Source organism: Typopeltis vanoorti, chromosome 6 (genome assembly GCF_054136105.1).
Source record: "Typopeltis vanoorti isolate ZY-2024b chromosome 6, IOZ_Tvanoo_1.0, whole genome shotgun sequence".
Classification (NCBI taxonomy): Eukaryota; Metazoa; Arthropoda; class Arachnida; order Uropygi; family Thelyphonidae; genus Typopeltis; species Typopeltis vanoorti.
This window is the reverse complement of record NC_143554.1, coordinates 5716168-5737525: the sequence shown is the minus strand read 5'-3', so window position 1 is coordinate 5737525 and position 21358 is coordinate 5716168. Positions and strand designations below refer to the sequence as shown.

At 34.7% G+C, this 21358-nt stretch overlaps 2 protein-coding genes across 4 annotated transcripts in view; one reads left to right on the top strand and one right to left on the bottom strand.

Annotated features, from left to right (window-relative positions):
• LOC150105260 (uncharacterized) overlaps positions 1-21090 on the top strand; it is a 235239-nt gene extending 214149 nt beyond the window's left edge. Inside the window, exon 10 of the mRNA XM_090394025.1 lies at positions 20968-21090. Within this exon, the coding sequence (XP_090250151.1) occupies positions 20968-20974 (7 nt within the window). The 3' untranslated portion in view covers positions 20975-21090. The remainder of the gene's footprint in view (positions 1-20967) is intronic.
• Positions 1-21358, bottom strand: part of LOC150105259 (leucine-rich repeat flightless-interacting protein 2-like) — a 308848-nt gene that overhangs the window by 51376 nt on the left and 236114 nt on the right. For all 3 annotated transcript variants that reach the window (XM_090394023.1, XM_090394022.1, XM_090394021.1), the window contains one exon: positions 2678-2798. In XM_090394023.1, the coding sequence (XP_090250149.1) occupies positions 2678-2798 (121 nt within the window). The remainder of the gene's footprint in view (positions 1-2677; positions 2799-21358) is intronic.

The following is a 21358-nucleotide window of genomic DNA, read 5'->3' as shown; positions in this document are numbered from 1 at the left end:
ATGGCATTGTAAAGTCAGTCATGCCTTAGTAATTTAATAATTTTTTATATTAGAGTGATAGCTGAGTTGGGTTACATTACAGACAAAAGGGAATAACTACATGATGATACTGCCGGATTTTCGAAGGCATTTGACAAGATAACTCTGTACGAGTTTGCATAACTTACCCAAACTGGTACAAATGGAGACGGATATGAGGGTGACTGATGGACAGATAATATAAAGTAGTATATGAAGGAGCAGAATCCAGGAGAAAGCAGGTGACCAGTGGTATACTGCAAGGCTGTTCTTGGATCATTGCTGTTTAATCTACACATAAATGATAAATAATTTGAAGAGAGATATTCAGTTGTTTGCTGACGTGCAAAGTTGGGTATGATAATAATTAATCAAGGTGATGTAGAAAACTTGCACGATGATTTAAATAGGCTGACATTACAGACAAAACAATGGATGTCAATTTAATGTGCAAAAGTGTAAAATTAATTATTATTTTGGAATAAAAAGATCAGAAACCGTGTACTACTACGTCTTGAGTTTCACGAACCCTTAAGGTTCTTAGCTGCAAGCACCACTGCAGTTCTCCATTTTTTTCCTATCTTTAGCAAAATCCTTCCAGTTTTGCAGCTTCAGCTCTTTCATGTCCAAGCTGTGTACCACACTGGAGAAAATGTATTCCAGGAAAGTTATAAAGCCAGGGATTTGGGGATAGTAGTAGTAGTAGAAGAGATAGAGTTGCAGTTTAAAAAGCATATTGCTAAGGTAGAAAGGGTAACTCACAGGATTAGTTTGTTATTGAAGAACACATTGACAAGCAGAGATAAAGGAGTTATTATTCCTCTTTATAAAACCTTGATATAACCAAATTTGGATTACTGTGCTCGGGTGTAGTCATTTGGGTTTCTTTTGATGAGGAAGTGGTGGAGAGGATCCAGTGATGAGTGGTCTGAGGAATACTCCCTATGGGAATAGAATGAGAGTTTGTGGGTTGTAAAAGTTGGTTGATAATCAAAAAAGAGGGATTTTACAGGATTTTCCTGAAATATTTTACAGAGAAAATATTTCAGCACTTAGCTAGAGGGAGGAGGACATGAGGTCAGCTGTGGAAATTGGGTAAGAGCGTGGTTAGCAAGGGTGTGAGAATTGGATTTTACTTGGAGAGTAGTGAAATGAATGGAATGGATTGCCAAAGTCAGTCATGAGTGCTTTGTCTGTTAATCGATTCAACGAGAGGCATAGATATTGTGTGGATAGTTAGAGTCTTTCCAAATGAGTCTTTAGATTCCATGGAGGTGCCTGTATAATCTTCTTCTTCTGCAGCTTGTCCCACTTAAGTAGGGTTGCTGTTTTTGGTGAATCTCCTCTACATCCTCCTGTCTTGGACTGTAACCACATCCAAGTTCTTCATCCTCAAGTCCTCCTCCATCAGCTCCCTCCATCTCTTCTTTGGCGCTTCCTCCTCCTCTGCACATCCACCTGCATGACCTTTCTTCCCACACATTCATCCTCCCTCCTCATCACATGACCCAACCATCTCAACCTTGCCTCCTGTATCTTCGCTCCTAAGTTCGTAACTTTCACCGTTCCCCTCACATAGTAATTTCTCTTACAATCCTTTCTGGTTACACCACACATCCACCTAAGCATTCTCATCTCTGTTACCTCCATCCTGCTGATGTGATGAATCTGAGAACTTGGTCAGAAATAAAATACTTGACCAAAGACTAGAGACCACAGATATGAGAATCCTTAAAATGATTAGGAGTGTGAACAGATGGCATCAAGGGCAATATAATATTAAAAATGAGGACATCAGGAAAGAACTTGGCATTCTTAGCATCCAGGAATGTGTTACCAGAGCTAATCTCAGGTGGTACGGTCACTTAAACAGAATGGGAGAGTAAAGATTAGCAAAACAAGTGTTCCCTGCCAGGTTTGCAGGAAAAAGACCCAGAGGAAGACCAAGATATAGGTAGATTAATATGGTACGAAGTGTCTTAGACAACAGAAATATAAGATCTGATAATGTTGGAGTCTTGACAGGTAACAGACTGATTTAGAGGAAAATTGTAGATAGAAAGTTAGTAATGATGTAAATTTTTCATGTAGTACTATCATATCCTGTACACCCCTTGAGGGTACATGGCAGGAATTTATGATTATTATTAAGAGAGACCTTCAGGGAGTCAAAGACTCATCGAGGGAGGCCACATACTACACACACACACCAGCTATCATACTTATTCTTGAATTCATTCAGACTGCTTGCACTCACAACATCCAATGGCAATACATTCCAATCACGCACCACCCTCTGAGAGAAAAATCTAGCCCTCACACCCTTCTTGGCAGTCTTCATTCTCAGCTTCCAAGGATGCCCTCTTGTCCTTTCCCCACCCTCCAATTTGATGATGATGATGATTCTACTGGTCTAATAAGACATACCACCTCACTTATTAGAGGTTTAAAGTGGCTTAAAAAAATTCCATGTTTAGTTTCCAGATCAGAGTTTCAGGATTATGTAAAAAAATATTTTAAAAAATAATAACAGCAAAAATTAAAAAACATTCAAAGGCTAAATTTTCTACAGAATAATAGAGCAAAAATCAAAAATGAGGTCTGGAAATTTTACACTGATTTTGACAGTCCACCACTAGTAATAAGGATAGTTACTTACTTTGCACTTCATGAAGTTTCATTTCAGGACCATTGATTTTAGAACCATGTAATGATGCCAGTTGCTCCATCTTAGATATCTTTTGTTTTTCTTCTTCCAAATCTAGTCGCAACCTGTACAGCTATAACAGGATATTTATGCTACAGCAGAAAAAATATTCAACATTCTGCTTAAAACAATATAGTACAATTACAGAAGGTAAAGTGCAAATATTTCTTGATGCAACAAAATATATATCTATATAAGATATTTTTTTATTAAACTTAAATCAACATTGACAAAGATGAAAGCATAATATTAGTCCTCCTGATAACAAAAACAATAGCACATTAAATGGCTTGAATGTGGAAGAATATATGCCACTGAATCTGTTCCATATCTTCTCTGCTATGTGAATGTTTTGACTTCATTATTTTTATTTATTTATTTTGTATAATTTTAAGGTCGAAAAAGTTTTACATTTGGTGTCTGAAGCAGACTTTGTGCATTATCTAAATCAAATCCATCACCCACAGAACTAATGTGTACTTTTATAACCTTCAATGAGTAGTTAATTTTTATGGCTATTTTTGCCTATTTCTGTTTAGGAGTACCCCCATTTTAAAATGTCATTGGCTTTTTACTCAATTTTTAGAGCATTACTAATGTTAAAGACAGATACATGAAAAATATATGGGAAGAATAACTTGGACATTTTTTAGGTATGTTCTACGATGGTATGTCCAAAATTATTCTTCTCATATCTGTCTTTAAAACATCAGTAATGCCCTAAAAATTGAGTAAAGCCAATGGCATTATAAAAAGGGGTACTCCTAGGCAAAAATAGCCATAAAAATTAATATTTATTTAGAGGAGTAACATGGAAATTTTTCCAGAAATAATACCTTTAATGAGTAGTATTCACAGAAAAAGTCGGCATCTATCTTCCGTAGTCATTACTGACAATGCCCTGTGGAGGGGCTCATTTCTTTTAATGTTACATGGTTTAATGTAGCAGTCTCCATAATTTGATAAAATTATAGTGACCACCATGCTATGAACAACAACATCCAAATGTTCTGACTTCATATTAAAGTCATTATCTGGGATACATGCACACTACTAAGAGTTTATAAGGTAGAACACCAGATATAAGATGATAACATTTAGTTTAATTCACAACACGAAGTTTCATCTCAACTGCACAGGATTTCTTCAGGTATAAACATACAGACAAAGCAGTAAGGACAAACAAAGGCGACACCTATTATGCAGTTATAGAAGAGATTGATGTTATTTTAAAATACAGTGGTATCTCACTAATCCGAACTAATAAAAACCGTGCTCGTTCAGATTAGCGGATTTTCCTCTAAGAAACAACAATAACTAGCATTTAAGACAAAAATAATCAGATTCTAATGGTACATCAATTTAATTCTGTAAATAAATGAAGTAACTGATAGAAAAAAAAGCTATTGGACTGTAATGTAAAACTTAAAAATAATACAGTACACAAGTTTATTTTAGAAAAAAATTTTGTTTGTATGTACCTGTATTGTTGAGGATTCTGATTTAATAAAATTGCATGATTCAGTACATAACTTAATTTGCATAAAAAATATCACTTTCTTGTACACAACACTAAAAAAAAGTTTCACAAAATAACACAAAAGTTTTTTTTTATTTCTTTGTAAAAAATCACTGATTTTCTTTTGCTTCTTGGAAGCTAAACTTTTTTCAAATGCTTCTTCTCAGAGCTGCATTAGAAATATAAAATTTTGTGGAATGGAGTATTTATTATTCTGCTTAGCTCATTCTATACACACATTAAAACTGTCAACAGCCTCTTCATGTTTTACTTTTTTTTCTTCAAGTTTTTTATCGACATCATCGTCTTCTAATTCATTCTGTACTGTCATATTTATAATTTCAGCATCTGATTTGATTTCGAATTCACTTTCTACCTGTAATCCATTCTGTAACATCTGTTTGTGAAATTTCAACATCTGGATTTATATTTTTAACCAAATTATGCACATTTTGAATTTTCTCTTTTTGTGTACCATAGTTACCTTGGTAAATTTGAGAAGGCCACGTTTTTCCCATGACTCTTGAATTGCTTCAGATTTGACAGCTTCCCAAGCAGCAGCAGCAGCAACTGAGAATGCTACATTCTTCAAATTTATATTTTTTATTGATGTGGTAACATCATAATTTTGGGAAGTTACATTTAAAAGCAGAGCTTTACGATATTTTAATTTAATGGATTGTATTATGTTTTGATCCATTGGTTGCAACAATGAAGTATAGTTTGGAGGCAAAAACATAGCCATAAAATTTCGATCTTCACTAATCAATTCATTTGCCGGAGGATGTCCAGAACAGTTATCTAATAATAAAAGTGCTTTCTGTTCTAAATTCTGGGATTTTAAATAAGTTTTAACTGATGGTACGAAATCATTGGGAAACCACTTTGAAAAAAGTTCGACATTCATTCATCCTTTACATTGATTTCAGTATAAAACTGGAAGACAGCAGTTCTTAAATGGTCTTGGGTTTTTTGATTTTCCAATCATAAGTAACTTTAATTTATATATTCCTGAGCACCAGGCATTATCGTGAGACGCTCTTTGGACATTTTTCGACCAGGCACTGAGGCTTCATTTCTCTGAACTAGAGTTTTCTCTGGTAAACCTCGAACAAAGGCCACTTTCGTCCGCATTATAAATTTGATCATTGGTAAAATTTAATTCAATAATTTTTTTTCTAAAAAAGCTTTTTAGAATGGTTCTATGGCGGAAACATCACTAAACAGTTTTTCTCCTGATATTGATAGATACCAAATACCGTGACATTTTTAAAATTTTTCTAGCCAACCATCACTTGCCATCAAAGGCTTGAAATGTGGAAAGGCAGCAGGAGTAGATGATATTTGACCAGAAATGCTGAAGTATGGTGATATAAGAGTCTTACAGTGGCTGCACTACATAGTTCAGAAAACCTGGAGAGAGGGACGAATTCCCGATGATTGGAGTAGAGCTCTCATAGTACCCATATATAAAAAGGGAAATAAAACTGAATGTGGGAATTACAGAGGTATTTCCCTACTGAGTGTTCCCGGCAAGATCTATGCAAGTATACTTGAGAAATGGTTGAGAAGAATTGTGGAAGAAAAGCTTGGTGAAAAACAAGCTGAATTCAGGCCAAATAGAGGCTGTCAGGATCAAATCATCAATTTACGACAAATAGTCGAGAAAGCATGGGAATATAACAAAGATCTGTATTTAAGTTTTGTCGATTTGGAAAATGCATATGATAAGGTGCCAAGAGAGAAGCTATTCAATACGCTACATTTATATGGTGTCAATGGGGCATTATATCAAGCAATACTTAGTCTTTATTTGAGTTGTAAGTCAGCAGTTAGAATTGAAGGAAGTACAGGAAGATGGTTTAATGTTAAATCTGGTGTGAGACAAGGATGTACATTTCCCCTCTGTTATTCATTATCTATATGGATCACATTATGAAGGAAAGTGGTATTAAACATATTATCAAAATTGGAGATGTTAATGTCAGCTCTTTGCTTTATGCGGATGATGTTATACTTCTCAATAAATCCGCTACAAGTCTGCAAGATTCTCTGACTAAATTGAATAACTGTTGTAACAGATATGGTATGAAGGGCAGCAATAAAAAGACAAAGACAATGAAAATAGGCAGAATCATTGAAAATGTCAACTGTGTTGTGAATGGAGAACCTGTGGAACAAGTAAAACATTTCAGCTACTTAGGCACGATTTTTACTGAAGATGGTAAATTAAATATAGAAATAGACAACAGAATCAGCAAAGCTGGTATGGTGGGAAGTCAATTGAATAAATTCATATGGAATAAGAGAGAAATTAATCGGAACACTAAATTAGTTGTATACAAGACAGTGTTCAAACCAGTTTTAACTTATGGATCTGAGAGCTGGGGCAGAAGTAAAACACTTGACCAAAGACTAGAGACCACAGATATGAGAGTCCTGAGAAAGATTATAGGCATGAACAGATGGCATCAATGGCAATATCATATTAAACACGAGGATATTAGGAAAGAACTTGAAGTTGTCAGCATCCAGGAATGCGTTAGCAGAGCTAATCTCAGATGGTATGGTCACTTAAACAGAATGGGCGAGGAAAGATTACCAAAACAAGTGTTCTCTGCCAGGTTGCCACAAAACGACCCAGAGGAAGACCAAGATATAGGTGGATTGATACAGTACAAAGTGCCTTAGACGATAGAAATATAAGATCTGATAATGTTGGAGTCTTGACAAGTAACAGACTGATTTGGAGGAAAATTGTAGATAGGAAATTAATAATGATGTAATTTTTTTCATGTAGTACTATCATATCCTGTACACCCCTTGAGGGTACATGGCAGGAATTTGATGATGATGATGATGACTATCACTTGCTTTGAATTTCTGATCAGGGTAAATTTGTGAATGGAAATACTTAGCTTTCTACTTTAAAATGTCTCCTAAGATGAGAGTACGATGACTTCTTTCTTGAAGAAACCACATGTAAACAGCAGAATCAAGAAAAGAAAAATCACTTGTTTACAGAGTTTGTCTCTTGCTTGGTTCTTCTATGGTTGAAAATATGTTAAAATCCTATCTTCGTTTTTTTTTATGTCACTGATTGTAGATTTGCTGACATTGTATTCAGTAGCAAGTTGTACGGCCGCTTCATCCTTTTCTAGACACTGAATTATTTTACACTTATCCGACAATGATAACGTTATGTGTTTTCTTTTGGTAGGCTTCAACCCAGTAGCCATTTTAACGAAATAAATTTTAGTGTTAAAAACAGTAAAATAAAAAATGAAGTTAATAAAACAATAAAACTGTCACTTTTAAAATTTATCTGAAAAATAAAATTGCACTTACTAAAACAATCAATAATCATTCACTGAAAACTTACGAAAACACAAAACAATAAACGACAGCTCAGACAACGTTTCATTTCAATAACCAAAGAAAAACTGAGCATTACATACAACCAGGCTTTAGGTCAAGTATTGTTGTTGAAGGAATGTAAAGATACACACACATTGTGCAATAGTGGTGACTAATCAGTTCATTAACGACAGCAGTGATTCATGCTGACAATACAGTATGTACTGTACGGCATAAAAAAGCAAACATGCACAAACAATAAATCAAAATAGGCCTACAGTATACCCACAATCGACAGTATGAAAAAATACTGTACTGTAATAATAATAAAATAAATAATAATAGTTAAAATAATTATTAAATAAAAATAATAGTACACAAAATAATAATATGTAAAAAATAAAACTTTTTTTCTTTCAAACCACAGTTCGGATTAGTGAGATACCACTGTATTTCTAAAAATATGTTGCATTGTTCAGAACGTGTGTTTATGCATTCAGACGACTAGTATTACTTTAATACTTCATACTTTTTAGATGTTTAGGATCTAATGCCATTTCCAAAGACTTCCAGATTTTTTTCTCCATTGTATCATAGCAACATACAGAATAATTCCATAACAGTTGATGCCTCATTTGCGAAGTGTCTTGTGGGTCAGCTGAAGAGAGCATGTAATGACAAAGCTGAGGCTTCATTCCTTGTATTCCTCTTCAAAATATTCTAGTATGGTTCTGTCACTGCTTCATTCGTTAAACACTCTTTCAAAGTAATTACTCCAGACATCTAGGATATCGTTACATTCAGTTTTCATGTCACTTTTATCATCTTTGATTCCTTTTACAGTATTCTTTCTTCCATTTCTAAGCTTTTTCAATAGCCTCCAGAACATTTTGCCACCTTCCTGATATGTATTTTCTATATTCCTACCAAAGTCTTCCTGTGACTTTTGTTTGCCAATTTTTACACATAGCTTAGCTCGCTTACATTTTTCTCTGTATTCATTTAGGGCATCTGCCAACTTATTTGAAAGAAACTTTTGATATGCTTTCTTCTTTTCCAGAACTGCTTCTTTAATTTCATGTTACCATGGGGAAGGGGTCTTATTTTTCTATCCTTGCAGGTGGTAGTATATCTATGTAAGTACTAGCAGATCCAACAGGTAAGAGATTTAAAATGAAGTCAAATGAAATTTTTCATGTGACCAGAACAAGTGAGGATGAAAGATATTCCAAGTAATGATAAGAGTTTGAATGAATGCAAGAGGAATTTTGACATTAAAATTGTACTTTGAATAATATGTTCTCATACAGGATGACTCAGAAGGAATTAGTAGAACTTCAGAACCTTGCAGACAGCTTCACCACATGCCTCCATAGCTGAATCAGTCTTCTTCAGAGTTTGTGACTGAGGCTCCAAGGTTTGGTTCTTGTTTTCAAACTGATTCAAATTTTCTTCAATAATGTTTGTAGAGTTGAGTCTACAGTTTATCTTTTAAAGATGAATAACTTTGATTATTTTTAAAACTTTCTTGCATACTGTTCTTTTCAATGTAATATCCATTTTTATCCTGCTTAGCACTATGTAATGGTGACTTCTAATTTCAAATCCTCTGTACACTGTTGTATCTTGAATCAGCATGAAGATATCACTCTCAGCAATGATGTAGTCAAAGGCTTTTCTTATTTCTTGTGTCTTCTCTCCACATGAACTTGTTCACATCTTTATGTTGATACATGGTGTTAGTAATGACTAGTCTGTGCTCTAAGCAGAAGTCCAGTAAATACTTACTATTATTATTAGCTTTGTCCTTTTCTCCAAAATGTTCCTATATTTCTGATGAGATTAATTTCCTACTCTCCTTGTTAGATATCCAACAAGGAGCACTTTTTCCATTTTTTTTAAAGTGTTACATAATAATATAAAATAATGGTGCAGCTAGGTAGTGCCATAGTTACTAGCAAACAAATCATAAAATGACTATCTCCCCTAGTATCAGGATCCTTGCTGATGTAAACTTTTTTTGTTTTGCTTAAAATCACTAAAGGAATGGATTCCTGAATTTCTACTAATTCCTTCTGAGTCATCCTGTATGAGAACAGATTATTCAAAGTACAGTTTTAATGTCAAAATTCCTCTTGCATTCATTCAAACTCTTATCATTACTTGGAATATCTTTCATCCTCACTTGTTCTGGTCACATGAAAAATTTCATTTGACTTCATTCTAAATCTCTTACCCGTTGGATCCACTAGTACTTACATAAATATACTACCACCATTAAATCTTTTCCAGTTATTAAAAATCAATCCCATGCATTAATGAAACCACACAGTCATATACAGTTACAGTCACTGAATACTTAGAATCCAATTAACTGTCATTTCTCTCAACCACAGAATCCTTTCTGACAAATGTAGGCATTATAATCATGAAATTAATCTTTTTAACTTTTAATATCACAGTTAATATTAATACTGAAAAATACCTCCTAATTATAAGTATTTACATGACTCAATGGAGTCAAAATAATCATCATGGAAGGTACACACAAAGACTATCAAACTGTGTTAACTCAGTTAATGTATGTGCATTTATGACACAAGTAAATCATTCCACTTGCCAACCATTTTCCATGCAAAGAACCTACTCCTTGTGCCCTTGCTCTCCATATACAGTTTCTAGGGATGGCCCCTTGTTCTAACCTCTCCTCCCAATCTATGAAAAATTTCTTCTCCATTAACCTGATAATAATCCCTTACTAATTTAAATGTCTCAATCATATCGCCTCTCCTCCTCCTATTCATAAGACTTTGCAAATTGCATTCCCTCAATCTGCCTTCATATCCCATATCCCAAAAACCAGTTACTACTTTAGTCAGTCTTCTCTAGACCCTTTCTAATATATCATTATCACCATGAAAACCAGGGGACCAAATCTGTGCATGATAATCCATATGAGCCCTGATCAAGGCCTTATACAATGGAACTATAACCTTTTTATTTCTGCATCATTGCAATAATCTGATGTGATGACCTCATACCTTGCACAATGTGACTTCTGAACTTCAGATCTTTGTCTACCATCACTCCCAAGTTTCTTGTTTCCTCAATCTCCTCCAAAATTTCTCAAAATGTATATTTTGCATTCCACTGCTGCCCAAATTTCAGAACCTTAAACTTTGCAACATCAAACTGACAGTTCCACAGACTTGACCACTACTCATACAATCTATTCAAGACCTCCTGTAAGGTCATAATATCTGCTTGACTCCTCATTCTATACCCAATTTTGCATCATCCACAAACAGTTGTAGATCTCCACTTAAACCTGTCCTAGTATTATTAATAATGGCCCCAAAACAGATTCCTTCAGCATATTACTGACTTTCCTCTTCTGGGATACAATATCCCCCATATAGAACTTACTGATACCTATCTGTGTCCTAGTATTATTAATAATGGCCCCAAAACAGATTCCTTCAGCATATTACTGACTTTCCTCTTCTGGAATACAATATCCCCCATATAGAACTTACTGATACCTATCTGAGAGCCAGTTGCTCACCTCCAACTAACTAATCTAGCATCCAATCATATCTCCTCCAATTTACTTAATAACTTATGGTGTGGCAATCTATCAAAAGCCTTTATGAAATTTAAGTGTACCACTGTGTATGCATCTCACATGTCCAATACAATCATCATCTTTCTCATCATTCAGATGATGGGTTGAGTCCCATATGAATAAGAAATCTTTGCCATCTGGCTCTATCTCTCTGATGCTGTAACCTTTCCTTCAGAGCATGTAACCTAGTTCTTTTTTTGATTGCCTCTTCATCATCTTCCTCCAATGATTCCAATCAAAGCTATGTTTTCTGAAAGAACATTCTCTGGAGGTGTCCGTACCAACTTAATTGTTTAAGAATTATATCTATGATATCTTCTCTCCGTCTCTATGGTTTAATTTGTGTTTGACTTGCTCATTTGTTTTCTGTTCTTACCAGTGAGCCTTATTTATTTTTCTTAAGCATTTATTTCAAATGCTCTAATTTTCTGTATTTGTTTCTGATTATTGAGTCTCCATGTCTTAGCTTCATAGCTGCCATAGATATAATAACGGTTTTATAGTTTTAGTTTGACGTTTTTTGAACTGGTGTAATTTTTTTATATTTTGTGTAATTTAACCATATTAGATCATCCTATGTCGAGGTCATGAGTGATCAGACTGCCAAGATATATAAACTGCTTTACCTGTTGAAGTACATGATTTTTTAAGTTTAGTGAAAATTTTTCCTCATCTCTTAATATTTTCATTGTTTTAGTTTTACTTAAATTGATTTCTATTCTGCAAATTTTGCACTCTTCATTTAAATGTTTTGTCTTTTCCAATTGTGCTCTACATTATTCAAGAATAATAATATCTGCATATTTAATGTCACTGATATTTGTGCTGTTTATTTGCAGACGTGGTTCTTCTGCTATCGGTTTGCATATTTCTTCGAGAGAGAGAGCGATAGTAGATAAATTTGGAGAGAGTGGAGAACACAGCGTATGTTACAATAGATTAACTGTTATAGCTATTTTGCCTATTTTTCTTTAGGAGTATCCCTTTTTTTATTATGTCAGTGGATTATACTCAATTTTTAGGGCATTGTAAGATAATGAGCATGCCAGGTATTGAGAATGAAAGTGCGACCAATCTGTTCTATTCTGGTAGAGATAGTGAAGAGAAATTAGAAATAATTTAGCATTTTAAAGTGGAACTGATGATGAGGAGAATGATACGCATTTATGGAACAGAGAGGTGTCCAATGTCTTTTATGTTGAGCCCATACAAGAGAGGTTGGTTGATCAACCTATAGCAGGGCTGTCCAAAGCACTGCCCATTGGGCACATGCAGCCCATGGTGCGATTTTGTGGGAGCCCGTCTGTGGATTTTGATTTTCACAAGCGTAAATAAATAAAATGATAATTTGAATCGAATGCATATTATCATCATCATCAAATTCCTGCCATGTACTCTCAAGGGGTGTACAGGATATGATAGTACTAAACGAAAAATTTACATCGTTAGTAACTTCCTATCTACAATTTTCCTCCAAATCAGTCTGTTACTTGTCAAGACTCCAACATTATCAGATCTTATATTTCTATCGTCTAAAGCACTTTGTACCGTATCAATCCACCTATATCTTGGTCTTTCTCTGGGTTTTTCCTGCCAACCTAGCAGAGAACACTTGTTTTGCATCTTTCCTTGCCCATTCTGTTTAAGTGACCATACCACCTGAGATTAGCTCTGCTAACGCATTCCTTGATGCTGACAATGTCAAGTTCTTTCCTAATATCCTCGTTTTTAATATGATATTGCCATTGATGCCATCTGTTCACACCTCTAATCTTTCTCAGGACTCTCATATCTGCGGTCTCTAGTCTTTGGTCAAGTGTTTTACTTCTGACCCAGCTCTCAGATACATTAAGTTAAAACTGGTTTGAACATTGTCTTGTATACAGCTAATTTAGTGTTCCGACTCATTTCTCTCTTATTCCATATGAATTTATTCAATTGACTTCCTACCATATTAGCTTTGTTGATTCTGTTGTCTATTTCTATATTTAATTTACCATCTTCAGTAAAAATCGTGCCTAAGTAGCAAAAATGTTTTACTTGTTCCACAGGTTCTCCATTCACAACACAGTTCACATTTTCAATGATTTTGCCTATTTTCATTGTCTTTTTATTGCTGACCTTCATACCATATCTATTACAACAGTTATTCAATTTAGTCAGTGAATCTTGCAGACTTGTAGCGGATTTATTTAGAAGTATAACATCGTCCGCATAAAGCAAAGAGCTGACATTAACACCTCCAATTTTGATATCATGTTTAATACCACTTTCCTTCATAATGTGATCCATATAGATAATGAATAACAGAGGGAATAATGTACATCCATGTCTGACACCAGATTTAACATTAAACCATCTTCCTGTACTTCCTTCAATTCTAACTGCTGACTTACAACTCATATAAAACTAAGTATTGCTTGATATAATGCCTCATTGACACCATATAAATGTAGCGTATTGAATAGCTTCTCTCTTGGCACCTTATCATATGCCTTTTCCAAATCGACAAAACTTAAATACAGATCTTTGTTATATTCCCATGATTTCTCCACTATTTGTTGTAAAGTGAAGATTTGATCCTGACAGCCTCTATTTGACCTGAATCCAGCTTGTTCTTCACCAAGCTTTTCTTCCACAACTCTTCTCAACTGTTTCTCAAGTATACTTGCATATATCTTACCAGGAACACTCAGTAGGGAAATACTTCTGTAATTCTCACATTCAGTTTTATTGCCCTTTTTTATACATGGGTACTATGAGAGCGCTATTCCAATCATCAGGAATTTGTCCTTCTGTCCAGGCATTCTGAACTAGCAGTGCACCCACTGTAAGACTTTTTTACCACCATACTTCAGCATTTCTGGTCAAATATCATCTACTCCTGCTGCCTTTCCACATTTCAAGCCTTTGATGGCTTTTTTTTCTACTTCAAGTATGGATATGTATTCCTGACTGCATGCCTGGGCAGTGTTTTTTACCACTGTGCTGTCATCATTTGCTTGTTTCATTTAGCAGTTTTTCAAAGTAATTACTCCATACTTCAAGGATATCTTTTTCTCCCGTTCTCATGTCACCTTTATCATCTCTAACTCCTTTTACAGCACTCTTTCCTCCATTTCTAAGCCTTGTTCGACAACCTCCAGAATATCTTGCCACCTTCTTGATATTTATTTTCTATGTTCTTGCCAAAGTCCTCCCATGACTTTTGTTTAGCTCGTTTTACACAGTGTTTAGCATTCTTACATTTGTCTCTGTATTCTCTAAGAGCAGTGGCTGACTTATTTGCCAGGAACTTTTGATATGCTTTCTTCTTTTCCTTCACTGCCTCTTTAACTTCCTGTGTCCACATTGGAGTTCTAATTTTTCTATCCTTGGAGACAACTTTACCACATGCCTCTCTAGCTGAATCAATCAGTGTGTTCTTCAAGGCTTGCCACTGAATCTCCAAGGTTTGGTTCCTGTTCTCAAACTCTTTCATTTTTTTCTTCAATAATCTTTGTGTATTTTAGTCTACAGTTCACATCTGAGAGTTACTCAACTTTTATTCGCTTTAAAACTTTCTTACATGTTATTCTTTTCAATATGAAATTCAATTTTATCTTGCTCAAGACTAAATAGTGATCACTTCGAATTTTAAATCCTCTGTATACTTTGGTGTCCTGCACCAGGGAAAAACATCACTATCAACAATAACATAGTCAATGAGACTTTTCTTATTCCTTGCCTCTTCTCTCCATGTGAATTTGTGCACATTTTTATGTTGGAACATGATGTTAGCAATAACCAATCAATGTTCTGAGCAGAAATCCAACAGATATTTGCCATTATTATTAGCTTTGCTCTTTTCTCCATATTTTCCCAAAATATTTTTGTATGTCTGACAATCACTTCCTATTCTGCTATTTAAATCCACAAGGATTTAAATAGGTGATTTAAATCCTTGTGGATTTAAACAAGGACCAACAAGGTCCTTGTTCCTTTTTCATTGTGTCAGTTGCTTTTTCTAAAGCTTCAAAAAATTCCTCCACTTCTACCTTAGTAGAACCTTCTGTGGGACCATAGGCACAATTAAGTCTCATTGTTCAGTTTCCCATTCTCATATTTGCCCACATTACTCTACTTGAGATTGCCTGCCATTCAAGATTAGCCTTGTATTTTGTGTTGAATACTAAGGCTACTCTTTCTTTTCCTTGATTGTCATTGCCTGAATATACCATTTTGTATTTATTTCTCAGAAAGATCTCACCAGTGTTTTTCTTTTTTTGTTTCAGTCACCCCCTATTATGTCGATCTTATCTTATCTAATTCATCAGCTAGCTCCGTTTGTTTGCCATTCAGGCTTCTTATGTTGATAGTACTGATCTTTAACTTTGGTGATGTTGTGTGGGGGTGTGTTTTCAGATTTGTTCCAGTAGCTGACTTTTCGCAGTTCGCCCTTCCCTGGTGAAAACAACGGGAGCCTTGTTTAACTGGGAGATGCCCCAGCCGGCATGAAATTTTGTCATGTTGTACCATCATTTTCTATATTGGCTTAAGCCAATTAAGAATGCATTTTGGTCGGCTAAATCCCAAATTGCCAGCCCATCCTCGTTCATTCAGTATCGAATGCGTATTAGATATTTTAATTCTATTATTAATCGATAATCTCGATGTTGGTAATTTTATTTGGTGCTTTTATATTACTATATACCTATGTGTTTTTCAAATATTAGATGTGTCAAAGAAGCGTTCTTACACTGTTTTGTTCCAACGTGCATGCTCCAGGCACTCAAGGGGAATGAGAGCAAGCGATTAGTGCACAATTAGTGTTGTTAGTTTGTTCAGTTTTCGAGGTTGTGTTGCTGCTGCTCACCAAATTACTAGATATGCATTGTGATGCGGCCCTGGGATAAATTTTTTTTTTTTAATTTATCCCAGGGCCGCAATTTATGCAGCCCTCCAATTACCTAAGGTTGGACAGCCCTGACCTATAGTACATTAGTATCATATATGGGTGTGGGTTTGAGAGTGACTATGTATGGGGATTCAATTATTAGAGGTGAGGGTAAATAAGAAGGCGCATATGGTTTATTTTCCAGCAGGTAGATTGAGCAGAGTGATTAAAGCACTAGGTATGAGGAAGTAACAAGCAAAAGAATTAATAGTGACAGTAAGCACAAATGATATGGATGGCAACTAGGAGAATGGAAGGATGGATATCATGAAGTTGCTAAGATGAGTAAAAGATAACAGGTATGAGAGTGACGAGTTGAGACAGTGATGAATGGGATGCTAGTGGAGATGTATGAAGAGAAAAAAATTCATTTTGTGAATTTGTGAGATGGATCTGAAAGATCAGTGTTTCCCAATGGGGGCATATGCCCCACAGGTCAACAATTTGAATATTTTAGGGGCAATTAGAAAATGATGTTGCATTCGTCACCTTATCACTGATATAGTCAAAAAATCACCATCGTGAGCAATAAATTATCAATGTTGCAACCCTGACTTTCCGAGAAAAAAAGCTGGCAACACTGGTACAGCAGTCAACATAAATATAGTCGGGTCTCTTTTTATGCGGTAAATACGTTCCACAGAAAACCACATATAAAAAAATCGCACAAAAAGGCCTAACTTACATTGAAAAATTAGGGATACGTTCCATAATTTCTAAAACTGCATAAAACCGAAGCAATGAATTAAAATAAACCTAAAATCGCATAAAAATAGTTTATGAAAATTCAGAAAAATAAGAATGCCTAAGTTTGTTTAAAAGTTTTATTCATTTAATGTTATTAAAAAGTAACAATTTTTTTTTTTTTTACATTTTGTCATCGGAATTATCATCGCTATTAGACAATATTCGGCAATGTTTGTGAACTGCAAAATCACTTTCATCACCAGAAGAGATAGCCAGTGCATCATATGGTAAAAGCAATGGTTCTTCACAAACAGAATTAGCTTTACCCTCGTTCTGTGCCGATTTTTTCTTCTGACAATGTAATCAGTGATCAAACTTTGTGATGATGATTTCACTAATTTTTTATACAGCTCGCGATATCCAGACATACAGTTCTTCAGCTCACGTTGGAATTTAAAGGCCCGTTCATAATTTGTGTCATTAAAGAAAATGATTTTCCAATTTATTGCACAGTTCAAGACCTTCTCGAATTATATTTGCAGCGAGGGGGGGGGGACAGGTTTTTCTTCCGCTTCACTATCGTTTTCTGGATCTTCGACAATATCTAAAGTTAATCGATATCCAATAATACATCATCACTTGAGGCATTGTCCACAAGAAATTTGTCTACATCGTTCTGGCTAAACGTATCAAAACTTTCCCCACCAATTTCATGTGCCAACGTAATGATTCCAACTGATAATGTAGATGTTTGCACTGTTTGCAACACATCCAGGCCAAGCTGCTTTCCAGTAGGCATTTAGAGTTTGTGGTCTTACTTCAGCAATAGCAGATGCAACATGATTTAAGCAGCCCAAAATAGAAAATTTTTTCCAAACGTTAGTTACTGTTAATGATTCATTTTCTAGTTTATCCAATATAAATTGAAAAGTGTGCTTAACATAATATTTTTTAAAAGTAGCAATTATGCCTTGATCTAATGGCTGAATAATGCTTGTTTATTGGGTGGAAAAAACACTACTTGCACATTTGGATGTTCTAAATGTGGATGACTTGATGCATTGTCAACAATTAATAAAACTTTAAAATCTAGAGCTTTTTGCTTCATATATGTTTCCACTTCTTGTACAAAGCAATTATTGAACCATTCAGTAAATACAGCAGTTATTACCCAGGCCTTTGTATTAGCCATCCAATGTACCGGCAACAGTTTTAGATCTTTGCCTTTTAGAGCACGTGGTCTTAGAAATCGATTTACTAGAAGGGGTTTCAACATTCGATCTCCTGATGCATTGCTACAAAATAACAACGTTACTCAATCTTTGCTTGCTTTAAACCCACTAGCTTTTTTTTTCTCATACTTTGCAATGTAAGTTCGACTAGGCATTTTCTTCCAATAATCCTATTTCGTCAGCGTTAAACACTTGATCGGGATAATATCCACCATCTTCAATAATTTTGGCTAACTTCTCTTGAAAATTTTTGGCTGCTTCTTCATCTACTGCTGCAACCTTGCCTGTAATCTTCACGTTATGAAGTGCATTCCTTTTTAAAAACCCAGTTAACCATCCTTTGCAGTGAGAGCGAAAATTCTTTATCAGCCTGGCTCCAATTGCTTCGTCTGTTCATAAAACCACTGAGCTTTTTGTTTAATTAAATAACCACTTATAAGAATTCTTCTTTAAGTTAATTCTTCAATGCTAATTATGAGCACTCATTCAGTGTTTTCTAATAAAGCATCTCTTCAGTACGATGATAATTTGGCACTTAGTTTTGTGCCAGAAATGACAGATTTTCTTATTGCGACTTCATTCTTTTTAATTGCTCTTATAGTAGATTCGCCTAAATTAAAATGTTTACCAATCGCTGTAGATCCCTCTCCTTTTGCTAAGCGATCTAAAATTGCAATTTTCATTTCCAAAGAAATTGCTTTTCTTTGGTGCTTTTTTTCCTCCATTGGGCCAAATTAAATCTTTAACATGTTCGCTGCCAACTACGAGTATACTCATAGTCGGTATATGAGCCACACATGCCAGCTACGAGTATACTCGTATGATGCTTACCGCCGGCAACGAGATTACTCGTACTGACCTTGAAGAAGTGAAATTGCTTGGAGTACGGGAACAAACTATGCTGAAGTAGCGTGGCAGCGAACTTGTTAAAATAACAATTAGCAAAATTTAGACTTTCGATAATAAAAAGACAAACACTTACTCACGTGCAAAATTAAACTTCACAAGCACTCGCTGCTTACACATTATCACGTTACGCCAGGATGTGCTGCAGTACGCTGTTCATTATGTACAACGGCGATGAACAAATTGGTCAACAACACGCAAAATCACATGCTTTGTAAGTAAAATTTTCCAACTGTTATACAAGCAAAATAGTTACCACTTTAGAAACTACACGTGGTTCATAAAAGAGAAGTTAATTTTCCGCCATGTAATAATAAACAACTCATCCCACAACATCAACATGGATTGATTACCCCACGGTTTTCCAAACAGTGTTCTGCGGAAGGTGAACAAGTGTTCCATGACAAGTTCTCCTGGAACTTGTCATTTTAGTTTTTTAAGCACTTTTCATGAATAAATGTTATAGTGGAAATATTCTGAGGAGAATAACATTCGTGAATATGTCGAAAAGCTCAGACCCAAAACGTCTAAATAACATCTGTGTAGCAAGTGTTAGTGACCAAGCCGTGTATTTTTAAACGTGGAAATATTCATAAATTATCGTTAATTTTCACACATTGAAACCTTTCAACATTTGGAAAAGGGAATACTGATGTTTATGACAGGTCATAAAAATTGCTTGCAGGCCGATTACAACAACGTGTGGCATATCCTCTGTTCTCAAAACTGAACGAAATAACATCTGTGTTGCAAATGTTAGTGACCAATCTGCAAGGAAGTATAAAGAAAATTTTTCCACTGAAATCAAAGATGAAGATAGTCTGTATCCGGTTCTCAGATCTAGTAATACTGAATACTTTCTTCACAAGTTCATATTGTAGGGTGAAAGTGTTTCTAAACCGTAGTGCCATGATTTTTTAAAAGTAATAGGGCCTACAGATTTAAATTTTAATATAAATAAGAAACTTTGTTTAATTTTGGTATTAAGAAATCTCTTATTGAAGGTGTTTGTGATGCAACAGATAGTAATCCATCCACCTCCAGCCAACAAAGCAACTCCAGGATGTACAAAATGAGGGGAAAATTACCAGCACACAAGAGAAAAAGTCTGCATTCACTCATAAGTACTTATAATAATATTATAAATTTTCGGTGATCAGAATGGGATATGTCAATGAAAATCAGCACAAATTAATTTAACGATGTTTATGTTTAATTGATGTTTAATTAATTATTACTTAATGATCAATTATTAATTAATAATAAAAATCAGCTAAATTAACAATTATTAATTAATATATTACAACATAACCAAGGTGTTTCATGAAAATTTCAAAATTTGTGAAGTGTTCCGTCATAGGAAAAGTTTGGGAAACGCTGGATTACACTATTATCGGAATGCATTCTCCTTCTGTTGACATGTACAGAAGTGTCGAAAGGTCTCGTATCTGTGGGTGTACTATACCGCATAACTTCAAATCCGTATAAAAAGAGACCTGAGTGTACTTGGCAACATAAGTGTGTTAAGGTTAGATCATAGCATCTGTCACTTCCGAAAAAAAAAAAACCAGTGCCAATTTAACTTTTGTTTTTGCTGTAGAAACAATGAGGCAAGTTTGTTTAATTTTTTAATGTATTATCAGTTTTTTATGCTAAGAGGTGTCATTTTATGTAACAGTTTTACACGTTGTTAGTTTTCTGATTACTCAAAAGTTGCACTACTATCAATTTAAATAAAATGAACACTTTGCCACAATTGTATTAGGTGTTTCTTTGACAGTTGAAAACAAACATAATCTCTCATATTTCATTGTTTTTTTTTCTCTGCTTGTGACAGTAGACTTAAAATTTTACTTTTTTATTGTTTTAACTTTTTATTTATTATGTAGTAGTATAAATACATGTTATACACCATTAATTTCCTTGTATAATCCACACATGCATACAGTATACCTTAGAAACCTATTTTTTTCCTTTCAGTTGCTAACTCCATGCATAAAATGAGTAGCACAAGCAAGAAAAAAGTTCGTCACTACTCAGATGAGTATTTGAAGTTCAGTTTCATACCCGCTGCTCAGGATGAATGGTGACCATTCTGTCTATTGTGAGAACACTGTTTGACCAACGAATCAATGAAAAAAGGTCATCTCGAAGAATCAATCTGAAGGCTTATGTGAACTATGATTTGAACCAATTTAAATCTCTAAAGGAAGTTTGAGAAAAGATCAACAATAGATCTCTGTACAAACTGCTACTCAAAATCATACTCTTGAAGCTAGTTACAAAATATCTCTGCTCATAACTAAATCAGGAAAAAATCATATTATAGGGGAGGATTTAATTAAGCCAGCATACCAAATTTTCTCAAAAC